This window comes from Argopecten irradians, chromosome 6 (assembly GCF_041381155.1).
Source record: "Argopecten irradians isolate NY chromosome 6, Ai_NY, whole genome shotgun sequence".
NCBI classification, from domain to species: domain Eukaryota; kingdom Metazoa; phylum Mollusca; class Bivalvia; order Pectinida; family Pectinidae; genus Argopecten; species Argopecten irradians.
In genome coordinates, this window is record NC_091139.1 from 40771279 (window position 1) to 40790681 (window position 19403).

The 19403-nt window shown below is 31.3% G+C and overlaps 1 protein-coding gene across 7 annotated transcripts in view; it reads right to left on the reverse strand.

Annotated features, from left to right (window-relative positions):
• The window catches only part of LOC138325890 (centrosome and spindle pole-associated protein 1-like), a 108763-nt gene that overhangs the window by 65123 nt on the left and 24237 nt on the right, over positions 1–19403 (reverse strand). For 6 of the 7 annotated variants that reach the window (XM_069271887.1, XM_069271884.1, XM_069271885.1 and 3 more), the window contains 5 exons: positions 14409–14537; positions 13223–13399; positions 12052–12207; positions 10271–10324; positions 9492–9539 (listed from right to left, as the gene is read on the reverse strand). In XM_069271887.1, coding sequence (XP_069127988.1) covers positions 9492–9539; positions 10271–10324; positions 12052–12207; positions 13223–13399; positions 14409–14537 — 564 coding nt within the window. Of the gene's footprint in view, positions 1–9491; positions 9540–10270; positions 10325–12051; positions 12208–13222; positions 13400–14408; positions 14538–15792; positions 15871–16495; positions 16610–16921; positions 17054–17317; positions 17459–17807; positions 17949–19403 lie in introns of all 7 variants that reach the window. The other variant, XM_069271881.1, reaches the window with a different exon arrangement.

The window sequence follows — 19403 nt, forward strand, 5'->3', positions numbered from 1 at the left end:
ATAATATTACATAATTATGTTCTAACTCAGGGAGTACTCAAACACAGATTGTAATAAAGCAGTGCATGTTGTGCAAGTGGATGTTATGTTTTTTAGGGAAGAAATTATGTACACAGTTGAAGAACACAAGAGCCATGCTTGAACAATCTAAGAATAGACTGAGGTAGAAATAGTGTATAAGTCTAGAAATTGTGTACATGTTAAGGTAGAAATGGTGTACATGTAAAGGTAGAAATTGTGTACATGTTAAGGTAGAAATTGTGTACATGTAAAGGTAGAAATTGTGTACATGTAAAGGTAGAAATTGTGTACATGTTAAGGTAGAAATTGTGTACATGTTAAGGTAGAAATTGTGTACATGTTAAGGTAGAAATTGTGTACAAGTCAAGAAATTGTGTACATGTTAAGGTAGAAATTGTGTACAAGTTTGTGTACATGTAAAGGTAGAAATTGTGTACATGTTAAGGTAGAAATTGTGTACAAGTTAAGGTAGAAATTGTGTACATGTTAAGGTAGAAATTGTGTACATGTTAAGGTAGAAATTGTGTACATGTAAAGGTAGAAATTGTGTACATGTTAAGGTAGAAATTGTGTACATGTTAAGGTAGAAATTGTGTACATGTTAAGGTAGAAATTGTGTACAAGTCTAGAAATTGTGTACATGTTAAGGTAGAAATTGTGTACATGTTAAGGTAGAAATTGTGTACATGTTAAGGTAGAAATTGTGTACATGTAAGGTAGAAATTGTGTACATGTAAAGGTAGAAATTGTGTACATGTAAGGTAGAAATTGTGTACATGTGTAGAAATTGTGGTAGAAATTGTGTACATGTAAGGTAGAAATTGTGTGTAAAGGTAGAAATTGTGTACATGTTAAGGTAGAAATTGTGTACATGTTAAGGTAGAAATTGTGTACAAGGTAGAAATTGTGTACATGTTAGAATTGGTAGAATTGTGTACATGTTAAGGTAGAAATTGTGTACATGTTAAGGTAGAAATTGTGTACATGTTAAGGTAGAAATTGTGTACATGTAAAGGTAGAAATTGTGTACATGTTAAGGTAGAAATTGTGTACATGTTAAGGTAGAAATTGTGTACATGTTAAGGTAGAAATTGTGTACATGTTAAGGTAGAAATTGTGTACATGTAAAGGTAGAAATTGTGTACATGTTAAAGGTAGAAATTGTGTACATGTTAAGGTAGAAATTGTGTACATGTTAAGGTAGAAATTGTGTACATGTTAAGGTAGAAATTGTGTACATGTTAAGGTAGAAATTGTGTACATGTTAAGGTAGAAATTGTGTACATGTTAAGGTAGAAATTGTGTACATGTTAAGGTAGAAATTGTGTACATGTTAAGGTAGAAATTGTGTACATGTTAAAGGTAGAAATTGTGTACATGTTAAGGTAGAAATTGTGTACATGTTAAGGTAGAAATTGTGTACATGTTAAGGTAGAAATTGTGTACATGTTAAGGTAGAAATTGTGTACATGTTAAGGTAGAAATTGTGTACATGTTAAGGTAGAAATTGTGTACATGTTAAGGTAGAAATTGTGTACATGTTAAGGTAGAAATTGTGTACATGTTAAGGTAGAAATTGTGTACATGTTAAGGTAGAAATTGTGTACATGTTAAGGTAGAAATTGTGTACATGTTAAGGTAGAAATTGTGTACATGTTAAGGTAGAAATTGTGTACATGTAAGGTAGAAATTGTGTACATGTTAAGGTAGAAATTGTGTACATGTTAAGGTAGAAATTGTGTACATGTTAAGGTAGAAATTGTGTACATGTTAAGGTAGAAATTGTGTACATGTTAAGGTAGAAATTGTGTACATGTCAAGAAATAGAAATTGTGTACATGTTAAGGTAGAAATTGTGTACATGTTAAGGTAGAAATTGTGTACATGTTAAGGTAGAAATTGTGTACATGTAAAGGTAGAAATTGTGTACATGTTAAGGTAGAAATTGTGTACATGTTAAGGTAGAAATTGTGTACATGTTAAGGTAGAAATTGTGTACATGTTAAGGTAGAAATTGTGTACATGTTAAGGTAGAAATTGTGTACATGTTAAGGTAGAAATTGTGTACATGTTAAGGTAGAAATTGTGTACATGTTAAGGTAGAAATTGTGTACATGTTAAGGTAGAAATTGTGTACATGTAAAGGTAGAAATTGTGTACATGTTAAGGTAGAAATTGTGTACATGTTAAGGTAGAAATTGTGTACATGTTAAGGTAGAAATTGTGTACATGTTAAGGTAGAAATTGTGTACATGTTAAGGTAGAAATTGTGTACATGTTAAGGTAGAAATTGTGTACATGTTAAGGTAGAAATTGTGTACATGTTAAGGTAGAAATTGTGTACATGTTAAGGTAGAAATTGTGTACATGTTAAGGTAGAAATTGTGTACATGTTAAGGTAGAAATTGTGTACATGTTAAGGTAGAAATTGTGTACATGTTAAGGTAGAAATTGTGTACATGTTAAGGTAGAAATTGTGTACATGTTAAGGTAGAAATTGTGTACATGTTAAGGTAGAAATTGTGTACATGTTAAGGTAGAAATTGTGTACATGTTAAGGTAGAAATTGTGTACATGTTAAGGTAGAAATTGTGTACATGTTAAGGTAGAAATTGTGTACATGTTAAGGTAGAAATTGTGTACATGTTAAGGTAGAAATTGTGTACATGTTAAGGTAGAAATTGTGTACATGTTAAGGTAGAAATTGTGTACATGTTAAGGTAGAAATTGTGTACATGTTAAGGTAGAAATTGTGTACATGTTAAGGTAGAAATTGTGTACATGTAAAGGTAGAAATTGTGTACAAGTCTAGGTAGAAATTGTGTACATGTTAAGGTAGAAATTGTGTACATGTTAAGGTAGAAATTGTGTACATGTTAAGGTAGAAATTGTGTTACATGTTAAGGTAGAAATTGTGTACATGTTAAGGTAGAAATTGTGTACATGTTAAGGTAGAAATTGAGTACATATTAAGGTAGAAATTGTGTACATGTTAAGGTAGAAATTGTGTACATGTTAAGGTAGAAATTGTGTACATGTTAAGGTAGAAATTGTGTACATGTTAAGGTAGAAATTGTGTACATGTTAAGGTAGAAATTGTGTACATGTTAAGGTAGAAATTGTGTACATGTACAATTCTAGAAATTGTGTACATGTTAAGGTAGAAATTGTGTACATGTTAAGGTAGAAATTGTGTACATGTTAAGGTAGAAATTGTGTACATGTTAAGGTAGAAATTGTGTACATGTTAAGGTAGAAATTGTGTACATGTTAAGGTAGAAATTGTGTACATGTTAAGGTAGAAATTGTGTACATGTTAAGGTAGAAATTGTGTACATGTTAAGGTAGAAATTGTGTACATGTAAGGTAGAAATTGTGTACATGTTAAGGTAGAAATTGTGTACATGTTAAGGTAGAAATTGTGTACATGTTAAGGTAGAAATTGAGTACATGTAAAGGTAGAAATTGTGTACATGTTAAGGTAGAAATTGTGTACATGTTAAGGTAGAAATTGTGTACATGTAAAGGTAGAAATTGTGTACATGTTAAGGTAGAAATTGTGTACATGTTAAGGTAGAAATTGTGTACATGTTAAGGTAGAAATTGTGTACATGTTAAGGTAGAAATTGTGTACATGTAAAGGTAGAAATTGTGTACATGTTAAGGTAGAAATTGTGTACATGTTAAGGTAGAAATTGTGTACATGTTAAGGTAGAAATTGTGTACATGTTAAGGTAGAAATTGTGTACATGTTAAGGTAGAAATTGTGTACATGTTAAGGTAGAAATTGTGTACATGTTAAGGTAGAAATTGTGTACATGTAAAGGTAGAAATTGTGTACATGTTAAGGTAGAAATTGTGTACATGTTAAGGTAGAAATTGTGTACATGTTAAGGTAGAAATTGTGTACATGTTAAGGTAGAAATTGTGTACATGTTAAGGTAGAAATTGTGTACATGTTAAGGTAGAAATTGTGTACATGTTAAGGTAGAAATTGTGTACATGTTAAGGTAGAAATTGTGTACATGTTAAGGTAGAAATTGTGTACATGTTAAGGTAGAAATTGTGTACATGTTAAGGTAGAAATTGTGTACATGTAAAGGTAGAAATTGTGTACATGTTAAGGTAGAAATTGTGTACATGTTAAGGTAGAAATTGTGTACATGTTAAGGTAGAAATTGTGTACATGTTAAGGTAGAAATTGAGTACATGTTAAGGTAGAAATTGTGTACATGTTAAGGTAGAAATTGTGTACATGTTAAGGTAGAAATTGTGTACATGTTAAGGTAGAAATTGTGTACATGTTAAGGTAGAAATTGTGTACATGTTAAGGTAGAAATTGTGTACATGTTAAGGTAGAAATTGTGTACATGTTAAGGTAGAAATTGTGTACATGTTAAGGTAGAAATTGTGTACATGTTAAGGTAGAAATTGAGTACATGTTAAGGTAGAAATTGTGTACATGTTAAGGTAGAAATTGTGTACATGTTAAGGTAGAAATTGTGTACATGTTAAGGTAGAAATTGTGTACATGTAAAGGTAGAAATTGTGTACATGTTAAGGTAGAAATTGTGTACATGTTAAGGTAGAAATTGTGTACATGTAAAGGTAGAAATTGTGTACATGTTAAGGTAGAAATTGTGTACATGTTAAGGTAGAAATTGTGTACATGTAAAGGTAGAAATTGTGTACATGTTAAGGTAGAAATTGTGTACATGTAAAGGTAGAAATTGAGTACATGTTAAGGTAGAAATTGAGTACATGTTAAGGTAGAAATTGTGTACATGTAAAGGTAGAAATTGTGTACATGTTAAGGTAGAAATTGTGTACATGTTAAGGTAGAAATTGTGTACATGTTAAGGTAGAAATTGTGTACATGTAAAGGTAGAAATTGTGTACATGTTAAGGTAGAAATTGTGTACATGTAAAGGTAGAAATTGTGTACATGTTAAGGTAGAAATTGTGTACATGTTAAGGTAGAAATTGTGTACATGTTAAGGTAGAAATTGTGTACATGTTAAGGTAGAAATTGTGTACATGTTAAGGTAGAAATTGTGTACATGTTAAGGTAGAAATTGTGTACATGTAAAGGTAGAAATTGTGTACATGTTAAGGTAGAAATTGTGTACATGTTAAGGTAGAAATTGTGTACATGTTAAGGTAGAAATTGTGTACATGTTAAGGTAGAAATTGTGTACATGTTAAGGTAGAAATTGTGTACATGTAAAGGTAGAAATTGTGTACATGTAAAGGTAGAAATTGTGTACATGTTAAGGTAGAAATTGTGTACATGTAAAGGTAGAAATTGTGTACATGTTAAGGTAGAAATTGTGTACATGTAAAGGTAGAAATTGTGTACATGTTAAGGTAGAAATTGTGTACATGTTAAGGTAGAAATTGTGTACATGTTAAGGTAGAAATTGTGTACATGTTAAGGTAGAAATTGTGTACATGTTAAGGTAGAAATTGTGTACATGTTAAGGTAGAAATTGTGTACATGTAAAGGTAGAAATTGTGTACATGTAAAGGTAGAAATTGTGTACATGTAAAGGTAGAAATTGTGTACATGTTAAGGTAGAAATTGTGTACATGTTAAGGTAGAAATTGTGTACATGTTAAGGTAGAAATTGTGTACATGTTAAGGTAGAAATTGTGTACATGTTAAGGTAGAAATTGTGTACATGTTAAGGTAGAAATTGTGTACATGTTAAGGTAGAAATTGTGTACATGTAAAGGTAGAAATTGTGTACATGTTAAGGTAGAAATTGTGTACATGTAAAGGTAGAAATTGTGTACATGTTAAGGTAGAAATTGTGTACATGTTAAGGTAGAAATTGTGTACATGTAAAGGTAGAAATTGTGTACATGTTAAGGTAGAAATTGTGTACATGTAAGGTAGAAATTGTGTACATGTTAAGGTAGAAATTGTGTACATGTTAAGGTAGAAATTGTGTACATGTTAAGGTAGAAATTGTGTACATGTTAAGGTAGAAATTGTGTACATGTTAAGGTAGAAATTGTGTACATGTTAAGGTAGAAATTGTGTACATGTAAAGGTAGAAATTGTGTACATGTAAAGGTAGAAATTGTGTACATGTAAAGGTAGAAATTGTGTACATGTTAAGGTAGAAATTGTGTACATGTTAAGGTAGAAATTGTGTACATGTTAAGGTAGAAATTGTGTACATGTAAGGTAGAAATTGTGTACATGTTAAGGAGAAATTGTGTACATGTTAAGGTAGAAATTGTGTACATGTTAAGGTAGAAATTGTGTACATGTAAAGGTAGAAATTGTGTACATGTTAAGGTAGAAATTGTGTACATGTTAAGGTAGAAATTGTGTACATGTTAAGGTAGAAATTGTGTACATGTAAAGGTAGAAATTGTGTACATGTAAAGGTAGAAATTGTGTACATGTTAAGGTAGAAATTGTGTACATGTTAAGGTAGAAATTGTGTACATGTTAAGGTAGAAATTGTGTACAAGTCTAGAAATTGTGTACATGTAAGGTAGAAATTGTGTACATGTTAAGGTAGAAATTGTGTACATGTGTAAGGTAGAAATTGTGTACATGTTAAGGTAGAAATTGTGTACATGTTAAGGTAGAAATTGTGTACATGTAAGGTAGAAATTGTGTACATGTTAAGGTAAAATTGTGTACATTAAGGTGTACATGTTAAGGTAGAAATTGTGTACATGTTAAGGTAGAAATTGTGTACATGTTAAAGGTAGAAATTGTGTACATGTTAAGGTAGAAATTGTGTACATGTTAAGGTAGAAATTGTGTACATGTTAAGGTAGAAATTGTGTACATGTTAAGGTAGAAATTGTGTACATGTAAAGGTAGAAATTGTGTACATGTAAGGTAGAAATTGTGTACATGTTAAGGTAGAAATTGTGTACATGTAAAGGTAGAAATTGTGTACATGTAAAGGTAGAAATTGTGTACATGTAAAGGTAGAAATTGTGTACATGTTAAGGTAGAAATTGTGTACATGTTAAGGTAGAAATTGTGTACATGTTAAGGTAGAAATTGTGTACATGTAAAGGTAGAAATTGTGTACATGTTAAGGTAGAAATTGTGTACATGTTAAGGTAGAAATTGTGTACATGTAAAGGAGAAATTGTGTACATGTAAAGGTAGAAATTGTGTACATGTAAAGGTAGAAATTGTGTACATGTTAAGGTAGAAATTGTGTACATGTTAAGGTAGAAATTGTGTACATGTAAAGGTAGAAATTGTGTACAAGTTAAGGTAGAAATTGTGTACATGTTAAGGTAGAAATTGTGTACATGTTAAGCTAGAAATTGTGTACATGTAAAGGTAGAAATTGTGTACATGTAAAGGTAGAAATTGTGTACAAGTTAAGGTAGAAATTGTGTACATGTTAAGGTAGAAATTGTGTACATGTTAAGGTAGAAATTGTGTACATGTAAAGGTAGAAATTGTGTACATGTTAAGGTAGAAATTGTGTACATGTTAAGGTAGAAATTGTGTACATGTTAAGGTAGAAATTGTGTACATGTTAAGGTAGAAATTGTGTACATGTTAAGGTAGAAATTGTGTACATGTAAAGGTAGAAATTGTGTACATGTAAAGGTAGAAATTGTGTACATGTTAAGGTAGAAATTGTGTACATGTAAAGGTAGAAATTGTGTACATGTAAAGGTAGAAATTGTGTACATATTAAGGTAGAAATTGTGTACATGTTAAGGTAGAAATTGTGTACATGTTAAGGTAGAAATTGAGTACATGTAAAGGTAGAAATTGAGTACATGTAAAGGTAGAAATTGTGTACATGTTAAGGTAGAAATTGTGTACATGTTAAGGTAGAAATTGTGTACATGTTAAGGTAGAAATTGTGTACATGTAAAGGTAGAAATTGTGTACATGTTAAGGTAGAAATTGTGTACATGTTAGGTAGAAATTGTGTACATGTTAAGGTAGAAATTGTGTACATGTAAAGGTAGAAATTGTGTACATGTTAAGGTAGAAATTGTGTACATGTTAAGGTAGAAATTGTGTACATGTTAAGGTAGAAATTGTGTACAATGTTAAGGTAGAAATTGTGTACATGTAAAGGTAGAAATTGTGTACATGTTAAGGTAGAAATTGTGTACATGTTAGGTAGAAATTGTGTACATGTAAAGGTAGAAATTGTGTACATGTAAAGGTAGAAATTGTGTACATGTTAAGGTAGAAATTGTGTACATGTAAAGGTAGAAATTGTGTACATGTAAAGGTAGAAATTGTGTACATGTTAAGGTAGAAATTGTGTACATGTTAAGTAGAAATTGTGTACATGTTAAGGTAGAAATTGTGTACATGTTAAGGTAGAAATTGTGTACATGTAAAGGTAGAAATTGTGTACATGTAAAGGTAGAAATTGTGTACATGTAAAGGTAGAAATTGAGTACATATTAAGGTAGAAATTGAGTACATGTTAAGGTAGAAATTGTGTACATGTAAAGGTAGAAATTGAGTACATATTAAGGTAGAAATTGTGTACATGTAAAGGTAGAAATTGTGTACATATTAAGGTAGAAATTGTGTACATGTTAACGTAGAAATTGTGTACATGTAAAGGTAGAAATTGTGTACATGTAAAGGTAGAAATTGAGTACATATTAAGGTAGAAATTGTGTACATGTTAAGGTAGAAATTGTGTACATGTTAAGGTAGAAATTGTGTACATGTTAAAGGTAGAAATTGTGTACATGTTAAGGTAGAAATTGTGTACATGTAAAGGTAGAAATTGTGTACATGTTAAGGTAGAAATTGAGTACATATTAAGGTAGAAATTGTGTACATGTAAAGGTAGAAATTGTGTACATATTAAGGTAGAAATTGTGTACATGTTAACGTAGAAATTGTGTACATGTAAAGGTAGAAATTGTGTACATGTAAAGGTAGAAATTGAGTACATATTAAGGTAGAAATTGAGTACATGTTAAGGTAGAAATTGTGTACATGTAAAGGTAGAAATTGTGTACATGTAAAGGTAGAAATTGTGTACATGTAAAGGTAGAAATTGTGTACATGTAAAGGTAGAAATTGTGTACATGTAAAGGTAGAAATTGTGTACATGTTAAGGTAGAAATTGAGTACATGTAAAGGTAGAAATTGTGTACATGTTAAGGTAGAAATTGTGTACATGTTAAGGTAGAAATTGTGTACATGTAAAGGTAGAAATTGAGTACATGTTAAGGTAGAAATTGTGTACATGTTAAGGTAGAAATTGTGTACAAGTCTAGAAATTGTGTACATGTTAAGGTAGAAATTGTGTACAAGTCTAGAAATTGTGTACATGTTAAGGTAGAAATTGTGTACAAGGAAAGATATTGTATAAAGAGATGAAGAAAACAAGAGCACATGCTTAAATAAATCTTAAGGTAGAAATTGTGTACAGTGTTGGGAAGCACAAGAGTCATGCTTTTTTAATATTGCAGAAACACATTCAGAAACCTACAGAGTCATAGTGGGGCCTTGGAGGTCGGCCGTGTGTCTGACGGGGCTCCTGTAAACAATAGGCAATCACAATACAAATACAACACCTAACAAGTTACAATACCTGGTCGTATAGATACATCTTTACGCAACAACAGATTTGTAATACAAATTGGTGTATAAAGACCACCCAAGGGATCAAAATCGTCTTTATACGCAAATTATATTTAAATGGACCATTTTGAAAAAGTGGTCTTATTAAGCAAGTGGTCTTTATACAAAGGTGGTCACCAAGGTAGGGCTGACTGTAGTGAACTTCCAAGAGAGAAAATAATCTCTTTATAAATATTTCTTTAAGTCACACAGAACATGTCTTAATATTAAGTCAATGCAGATTATATGGAATTATATTCATGATTAGATTCAACGTAATCATCAAATATCATAGTAATAAAGACTTCATGTTTTATATTAATTTGAAAACGGAAATTTATGTTGTTGATATGTATAAAACACACAACAAAGTGTTAATTTAAATAAAAATGGTGCTTCATATTGTTGTGTAGATCATTTCCAGTGATATGATATTACAGGGCCAAAACAGAACATACACCCATGTCCTAGCAATCACGTCATCTGTATAACAGTATAACAGGTTTTACACAGTGCTTTTAAGCAAGAGAAGGTGCATGGCTTGAGATAGACCTCCTAACCCTCTAAAGCATACAATGGCTAGCGACTGACATCACGGTCACATCCAGAGATACTGAGCATGCATGTAACACTATATGGATCTGTTACCTGGGTGTATCTCGTGCCCTTTTCAGAGGACGGTCGAGGGGGTCTGCCTCCTTTCTGAAATTTGTTACAAGCGTTACATACGGTACCTTTATAACCCTGTCATCATGACTGGAGATTGAACTCTATATATACACCAGCTGATGTCAGCACTTGTTGCCAGTGCCTAAAATAATACCAAACTTTGTTGAATATCTACCCCAATCATAAATTTGTTGTGGATTATCTCCCTTAAGATTATAAGTGAACAGATTTTCTCCCCTTAAAATAAATATGATCTGTGCATATGTGGGATTAAAAACAACACAAACACAACTGAAGGCTATGGTTTGTACAGTTGTTATGACTGACTTCATTTACCATAACAATCATACTATCTAACTTATTGAAGCTGAATTAAGTCAGACAATCTCTGACTACCTGTCAAATCCACTATTACTAATAAAGCCACATCCTACTATTACCACTTTTATACATAAACCTGGTAATCATTGACAAGAGTTTGTTAGGTCACTACATGACATTTTACTCATTATCACAAAGGCTTTAACTGTGTATTTTCAACTTTTTTTTATTTAATCATCTTCAGCAATACAACTAAGGTACAGTAGGCACTGAGTTTGAATTTCAACTAAAACTTAAGCAAACAAACCGCCTACTTTTTTCAACAGTTTTTTATAAGACAGGAATATTATACCTATAAGACCTTAGCTATACTATCAGTATACTGAAGGTAATTGTTATTGAACATTAGCTCTACTGTCAAGGTACTCAAGGTAATTACAGGTATAAGCTATTGAGCAATAGATCTACTCTCAGAGAACTCTAGGTATCGAGCAGATTAGCTCTACTGACAGTACAGGATGCCTGTTATGCAGTGAGGTATTAGCCACACTGGGGGTTATCCCCCTTTACCTCCGATCTCTCTGATTCCAAGACCTCAGCGTACGATTTGGTCATGTCTCTAATAGCCATAGCTTGCTGAAATTATACATCTGACTTAATTTTCACTTGCCAATTAATAACAAGATTTACATGTTATTAGTAGTAATCAATGTTTTAAATTATTTGATTTCCATCTTGCTGTTGTAAATTGTAACTGTTCTTTTTAATCAACTAAGGGATTACTCAACACCAACTTCACCTTTAGTAACTCATACCACATTAGATAAAAGATAGGCAGTTATACTCTTTTAATTACCAATAACTATTCACATCCAATTAATAAGCTACTAATACACTATCAAAAAGGCATCAACTTTCAATATAATCAGTAACTTTATTTGTGTGCCAGGCAGGAGTGATGTTGAATGTGTTAAGTGCATAATGTCCCACATGAGTGAGTTACAACGAAGAGGAGTAGGAATAGTGTTAATACAGTATACACTGTATCGGAACCACCTAACCACTCAGCCATATTGGCCTCAATAAACAGAGAAAGGAAGAAAAGATTTCCTGCTGAAAACAAAGAACTATCCATTGATATAAATTAATTATTGCTATCTTCATTGTCATGATATCATCATCAGCTGTGTGATTCCTACTCAGATCAAACTAAGATTGGTCTTGTTCTAATTGAAAGTTTTCTTTTCCTACGTGTGTAAAACTGAGAGTTGTCTTTCTCTAGTAGGGTAACAGTCAGAGTTGTTTTTCCTAACTTGAGTAAAAGCCAAGAGTTATCTTTCCCTACTAGGAGAACAGCCAGAGCTGTTTTTTCTTAACTTGAGTAAAAGCCAAGAGTTGTCTTCCCCTTAATTATAAAACAGATATTGCTATATTTCTACCTCTGTGAGCAGTTGGTTGTACTCTATCTTGCGTTGGTTGTTGAGTTTACTGGTGCGCTGCTGTTGTTCCATCCCTAACTTATTCATGAGTCCTCCAGGTGTCACAGGGCGTCCTTCGTCTTTCTCTCTCTTCAGCCTCCTTCCTGTGTTAGTTTTCTGTAAAAATTCAAACAATTTGTGTGTCATACTGAATAATTATAAGAATGTACGTATATTTGAACTCTTCGTATTCAAAGAATGGAACAGTTCATTAGGAAAAATGAATCTACAGTTTACTCTGATGTAGATTTGCCCCTGCCAATCTCTACATTTTAAATTATTACAAATTATTTCATTTTTCAGACTTTTCAATTTTTCTCCAAGAAAGAAATGATCATAAAGATAAACAAACAAAAACCCATAAATACTATAGACTGGCAGTTACGTAAAAACAAGTATATAGTATTTGATTAACTGAACAAGGTGCAAAATATATCTTTATAGAAATAATATCTGCATCGAAGATATAAGATATACTTTAAAAACAAAAATAATTAATAAATGAAACAAAAATCCTTTCAAAATCAACTCTTTTAAGAATCTTTCTGATCTAAATGAACCAATGATATGTATTTAAATGACAATAAATTTCTAAAAGCGAAGTGCATTAAAAAGCAACTCATTAAATAATGCATCAACATCAAATTAATTTCAATTATGATTTCATTAGCCAATCCTTAAAGCACTGCAGTGAATGGCATTTTAGTAATACTATATATATACGGTAACAACTGTAACAGAATTAGTTGTAAAATGTGTCTGTTAGTATATACATATTATACAAAAAAGTTAACACAGAGACAAATGTAATACAACAATAAACAATGAAAAAATAATCTGAACTGTCCCATGCAGCAACTGACTTTTGTCATGAAAAACAGGAATCTTGATATAAATATAAAGACCAAATTCAGATTCCTCAGAGGGTTGTATTGTTTTTATTCTCCAACAAATAGTCCAAATGAACAAAAAAACCAATAATCTTAGTTAAAATACAGCAAACATATTTTTTCAATAACAAAATCATTTTTAAGGGAGATAACTCTTCAGGGGAGGTAACTCTGTTTCTCATGACTTTATGACAGAGTATACAGGTATATCTGACTATACATGCAGTGTTGTGCATGTCTACCTGCTCCTCCTCTACCTGTTCCACATCGTTATCATCAGGTGTGACCTTGACCTTGACCTCTACAGGTGAGGGGTTAAAGGTCGTTTGAACAGATACAGCGTCCTTGAGTGACTGTCGTGTTGGGTTTTCTGTTCCCGGGTGATACATTCGATTTAGAAATATTCGGTTTTCCTCGAGCTGTTTGCATGTAACCAAACAATTCAATGATATATTTTATCTTGGTATGAAAAATTACTCCTAATTGTATTCTATAAAAAATATTATAAAACCCTATCACAATCAGTAACATAACCCTATCATCAGTCTTCGACCACCCAATGTATAAATTTTCATACAAACTACAAGCCATCATTATAACATCACAAAATATTAGCAATAATAAGGCACACAGATTAAACATCACATTGTATTAGCCAAATTTACCAGTATAAGTTTATCTTGCACACTGATTGTCTCACCTGGCTGACAAACCTCATCCTCTCTACCACATCATTCTTAAATAACATCATAAAGCACACATGTATATAGTTTTGACATACTACTGAAATATATCAGTGATTCTTGAGCCTATAAAGCATTGCCTACGTGTATGTATTTTGTAAAAGGGAAAGAACTCCCATTTAATGTTCGTCAAAGAAAACAACATGGCTCCCAAAGCTAATTTAGGTTTTGAAGCATGACAAATTTGTTAGACAGGTAATATGGTCTCATATTTGTCTCAGTTTTGGAAATAGGAAACTAAAGAGACAACATGAAACCTTTTTACATACCTTTAACAACCTAACTAAGTAACTATTGTTACCTGATCGTAAAAGTGATATCATATGAAGTTATTATGGTTCATTTCTATTCTTTCTGATTGTATCTAAAAGAAAAACATTCAAACAAAAGTCAAGCATTGTGAAGTTGAAAAAGATAGTAAAACAACTTCCAAATTCTTAAAATAATGAAATGCTAGTGTAGATTGTCTATATTTGTTATGTTACTAAGGGGAGACAACTGTGAAAGTCAACAGAGACAAACTGTTTGTTGTTCATAAAGGATAGTGCTTTATCCATTAGTATACACTGTAGTTAGTAAATGTGTGTATAAATATTCAGTGCTGGGGCAAGTGTAGGTCTACAGCATTATAAAGGGCTTTGACTCGCCAACATGTTGGCTTCAAAACACTGCAAGAGTTATGTACCTTTGACAACATTTCCTCGTTCTGGCGCTGACGGTCAAAGTCAACCCGCTCTCTCTCCACCTCATATTGGCCCTGGGGTAGGGACGAGAGTAACTCAGGCCTGGCCTGTTCCCGGGGATAGGGGTCAGGCTGAAGTAGCCAAACAAATTTTACATTCACTATGATCTGAATTTGCATTCATTACAGAAAAAAACACTCAATTCAATTGGTTCTATTTTTTTTTTAAATCATTCCTAATTTATAATTTAGGCTATTGCTAGAATTTTAATAAAATTGTTCCATTCATCCGGTATAAGATCATGGAATATACTTTATGAAGATGGTTTCAAGATATCGATATAAGGAAAGAAAGCTACAGAAAATTGTTATTCTTATCAATTATTATTAAACATTATAAAGTTTATAAAGTTCAACAGGTACACAACAAGGGAACAAAGAGATACACAGTATTTCAAGTAGCGTTATAGCCAGCTCAATATAATTAGATAGGTAATGAATAACATGAATTTTAGTAATGAACATGAGTACAAGAAGTATAAAACAAAAACAAAATGCTGAAAAGTAGTTAAGGAAAGGTTAATACAATCACACAAAACAAAACTATACTGTAATCAATACAATATGTAGAATACTATGTAGTTTGTTTTAAAAGTTGAAATCAAGTTGATTCTGTTTATTTGCATAAAAGACATTTAATTCCAGACGAAAATATAAATGTATGAGCATATCAGGAAAATAGACAGCGTTGGAGAAATGTGTTCTCCGATACACCATCGTGAGGAAAGTCATTTTATTCATGTGATGATGTACTACTGCTGTTGTAAAAGCACATCAGAACGTGGAGACATTTTGTGTCCATTTCTAACTGGACACTGGTCAGTATCAGTCAAACTGAACAATAACATCATTCAATATGACCCATAAATAGACAAAGAAAAGCTCTAATTAATCTCACTAATTAATTATACACACAAAGAAACTGTGCAGCTTTATAATCTGTGCTACGTATGTTGTCTAACACTACTTTGAGTACACACAATCTAATACAAAATGTAAATAAAAAAACATATTAAATATTTACATGAAAATTGCTCAATAATCCCTATACATGGGTAATGGCATATTAAACTATGGAAGCGATAAGGTACAGTTTGAATCAGAGATTCAATTTAATCATGTATACTTTGAACACAGCTAAAATGTAGGAGATAAACAATTAAAAATAATTGATTACATTGATAAAATATGAAAAGTAATGCAAAAAAAATCTAAAATGTTACTACAAGGTATACATACCTAATAAATATCTAAAATCTTACTACAAGGTACATGTATACATAAATATAGAATAATTTTAAGCAGAAGATGTGCTGCGATCATATACCTTAAGTAATCGCATTAATTCTTGTTGCTTTTTCTCAAAATCAGTTGTCTCCCTTCCTTTCTGATTGCTATCATATTGCTACAGAAACAAAAATTAGTTAAATATCAAAATGCCTTTAATAATTAACTAATTAAGAAATTTATTGACTAAACATACAATTTGCCTAACTAATTTTCAAAACAAGTACTTATCAGAAGTTTAGAAGAAAAAAAATTAGGACCTGTACTTTTTTTCTCATTAAATTGCTGTTATCAAAATAACATGAAATCTTCAAGAGAATTCTTTAAAGTTGCTCCACCGCTGACAAATGGTATTTTTTCACTATCAAAAACAAGAGCAGACGATTTAGTATTTTTCTTCAGTTACCAAAGTTACTTACTTTACACCATTACCACCGTTTAAAAGTTTGAGCTTCTAATTTTAATTCAAGTTAAAAATATGAAAAATAATTAATTGCATCCCGAAAAAATTCTGGAGCACTATATCCTATATTGAATGAAGTAATGATTGCGCATGCACCAAAGGCGAAATGAATTATTTTATGTTGTTTTTTGTGTTAATTAGGCATATATATATACACGATTAAACACCAATTATTGTTCAAATGATGAATATCATTTATGCTTTGTCGGCGGTGGAGCATCTTTAATTGTTACAATAAAAAGAGTCTATAATTTTTCATGATTTGAGAATATGCAAGTACCTGAGTAAAATCTTTTTGCTTCAAGTCGGACAGATTTTCATTTTCACTTTTGTTAAATTCTTCTGGGAAATTTGACTTTTTGGTTCCTTTTTGGTAAGGATTTTTGGATTTAAGCTAAAACAAATGGTTGTAATCTGATTTTCATATGTTTCTAAAAATTCTTTAAAAAATATGATGAATATGTATGTATAAAGCTAAATTTAACATACTGAAAATGTTAGTAATCTAAAGAAAATAAAAAAACTTTTTTTGTTCAGTTGACTTTTCTTTACAATTGAACATGTTATACAATCCTCAAAGAACAATGCATTAAAAACAATGCTCAGTCCATAGCATTGTAATCTAAATGTCATATATAATCCACAATTTAATTTTAAAATATTACTTGAAACATAAGAGTAACAGCTTAAATAAAATGCCAGTTACCTGGCCAATCATTTCATTATATTCTCGTCGTCTCTCTTCCATAAGCTTTTGTCGTTCCTTTGCATGACCAGATATTGGGAGACTAATCGCCTCCCCTTCTAGAGGATTAGGGCTGGACTCCTCAGACTTTTTCTATTGTTGTTTCACATAAAAAACAATTAATGATTCTACTAAAGTCAACAAAATTCTCAGTAGGTATTACTTTCATTTGGATAAACTGAAAATAGCGATTCTCTGAAGACACTGAACATATTTAACAGTGGATATATTTGCAGAATAATTAAAAAAAATAAAATCTAGGCCTAATGATTAAAATAAGAGTTGCACATTAAAATTGTGAAAATGATTTTTTAAAATTTCAGGTGTCTTTTACAATCAGAGTAAGGTGTGTTGTACCTGCGGCAATGTTCTATAAACATGTTCTTGTTTTCTCTCTGGAGGTTTACCCTGTTCATGCTGATTATCAGATTGTGACATTAAACTTTTGTCTTCTCCATCAACCTTGGGTGGCTGTTTGGGACGACTTTTCAACTTTTTCTAGGATTTCAAAAAGCATCACACATGAACCAATACCTAATGGACATGCAGCATGGACACAATCTAATGTCTTCTACTGTTAATGGATGTTCATAATATCAAGTGAAACTTAAGTAAGGCACCTGTATTTCAAATGGTATTATAAGATAAGATTATAAAACCCTATTGTTAAACAAGCATATAACAAAAAACCTTGATCTTGGATGTATATTAATTTGATTACATTTAGTATAGAACCCAAAAGGTTTTAAGATTTATCTAAAGTTTATATCAAATCATACAATATGTAACAAAGGTCAAGGGCATTTAGATGAGATGACCACTAACAAAATGGAGGCACTGTTTGTACCTTAGCCAACATATCATTGTATTCTTCTTGTCGTTCTTTGATCATGCGACGACGCTTCTCCTCGTGGGCCGATAGAGGCAGACTGATTGCCTCCCCTTCTAGAGCTCTTTTGCTGTCCTTATCTGCTGCCTCCGTAGCTTTCTAAATTAATGTTACTTTTTGAAAGTATTTGTACACATTGACTTTAAATATAAAAACACTGCAGGACTATAGTAGTAAGTGCTAGAGGGTTAGGTGGATGAAATAGGAATAATCTTAAAAGTTTAAATATCTAGTACACAAATTGTTTTAATAACTAGTACATGAATTAAGTAATTTAAGAAACGAGATGCATAACTGAAGTATATTTTGTGCCTATACTTCAACCGTATATTTATACAACATAACTTGAAAATGCTAAAAATCATCACAAAAAATTTATTTCAAAGTTTATAATTTTTCATTAGTTATTCAATACCACTGGAATAAAATACCACTGGAATAATCTATTGTCAAAATCATTACAAATGCAGTGTATTTATAAACATCATGTCATTTAATTTGACTGCCTATTTCTAGTAATAAATGATACAAAAGCAGGGAAGGAAATATATACATATATTACTATCTATGTTTAGATCTTGTCCTACTGATCTTGTCCTTCTGACCTTGTCCTTCTGATCTAATCTATTGTATATATTACAGGTGTAAATATATCTATGTTTAGATCTTGTCCTACTGATCTTGTCCTTGTGAACTAATCTATTGTATATATTACAGGTGTAAATATATCTATGTTTAGATCTTGTCCTACTGATCTTGTCCTTGTGAACTAATCTATTGTATATATTACAGGTGTAAATATATCTATGTTTAGATCTTGTCCTACTGATCTTGTCTCCTTCTGAACTAATCTATTGTATATATTACAGGTGTAAATATATCTATGTTTAGATTGTTAGATCTTGTCCTTCTGATCTTGTCCTTCTGATCTTGTCCTTCTGATTTAATCTATTGTATATATTACAGGTGTAAATATATCTATGTTTAGATCTTGTCCTTCTGATCTTGTCCTTGTCTGAACTAATCTATTGTATATATTACAGGTGTAAATATATCTATGTTTAGATCTTGTCCTACTGATCTTGTCCTTGTGAACTAATCTATTGTATATATTACAGGTGTAAATATATCTATGTTTAGATCTTGTCCTACTGATCTTGTCCTTGTGAACTAATCTATTGTATATATTACAGGTGTAAATATATCTATGTTTAGATCTTGTCCTTCTGACCTTGTCCTTCTGACCTTAACCTTCTGATTTAATCTATTGTATATATTACAGGTGTAAATATATCTATGTTTAGATCTTGTCCTTCTGATCTTGTCCTTCTGACCTTGTCCTTCTGATCTAATCTATTGTATATATTACAGGTGTAAATATATCTATGTTTAGATCTTGTCCTTCTGATCTTGTCCTTCTGATTAATCTATTGTATATATTACAGGTGTAAATATATCTATGTTTAGATCTTGTCCTTCTGACTTGTCCTTCTGATAATCTATTGTATATATTACAGGTGTAAATATATCTATGTTTAGATCTTGTCCTCTGAT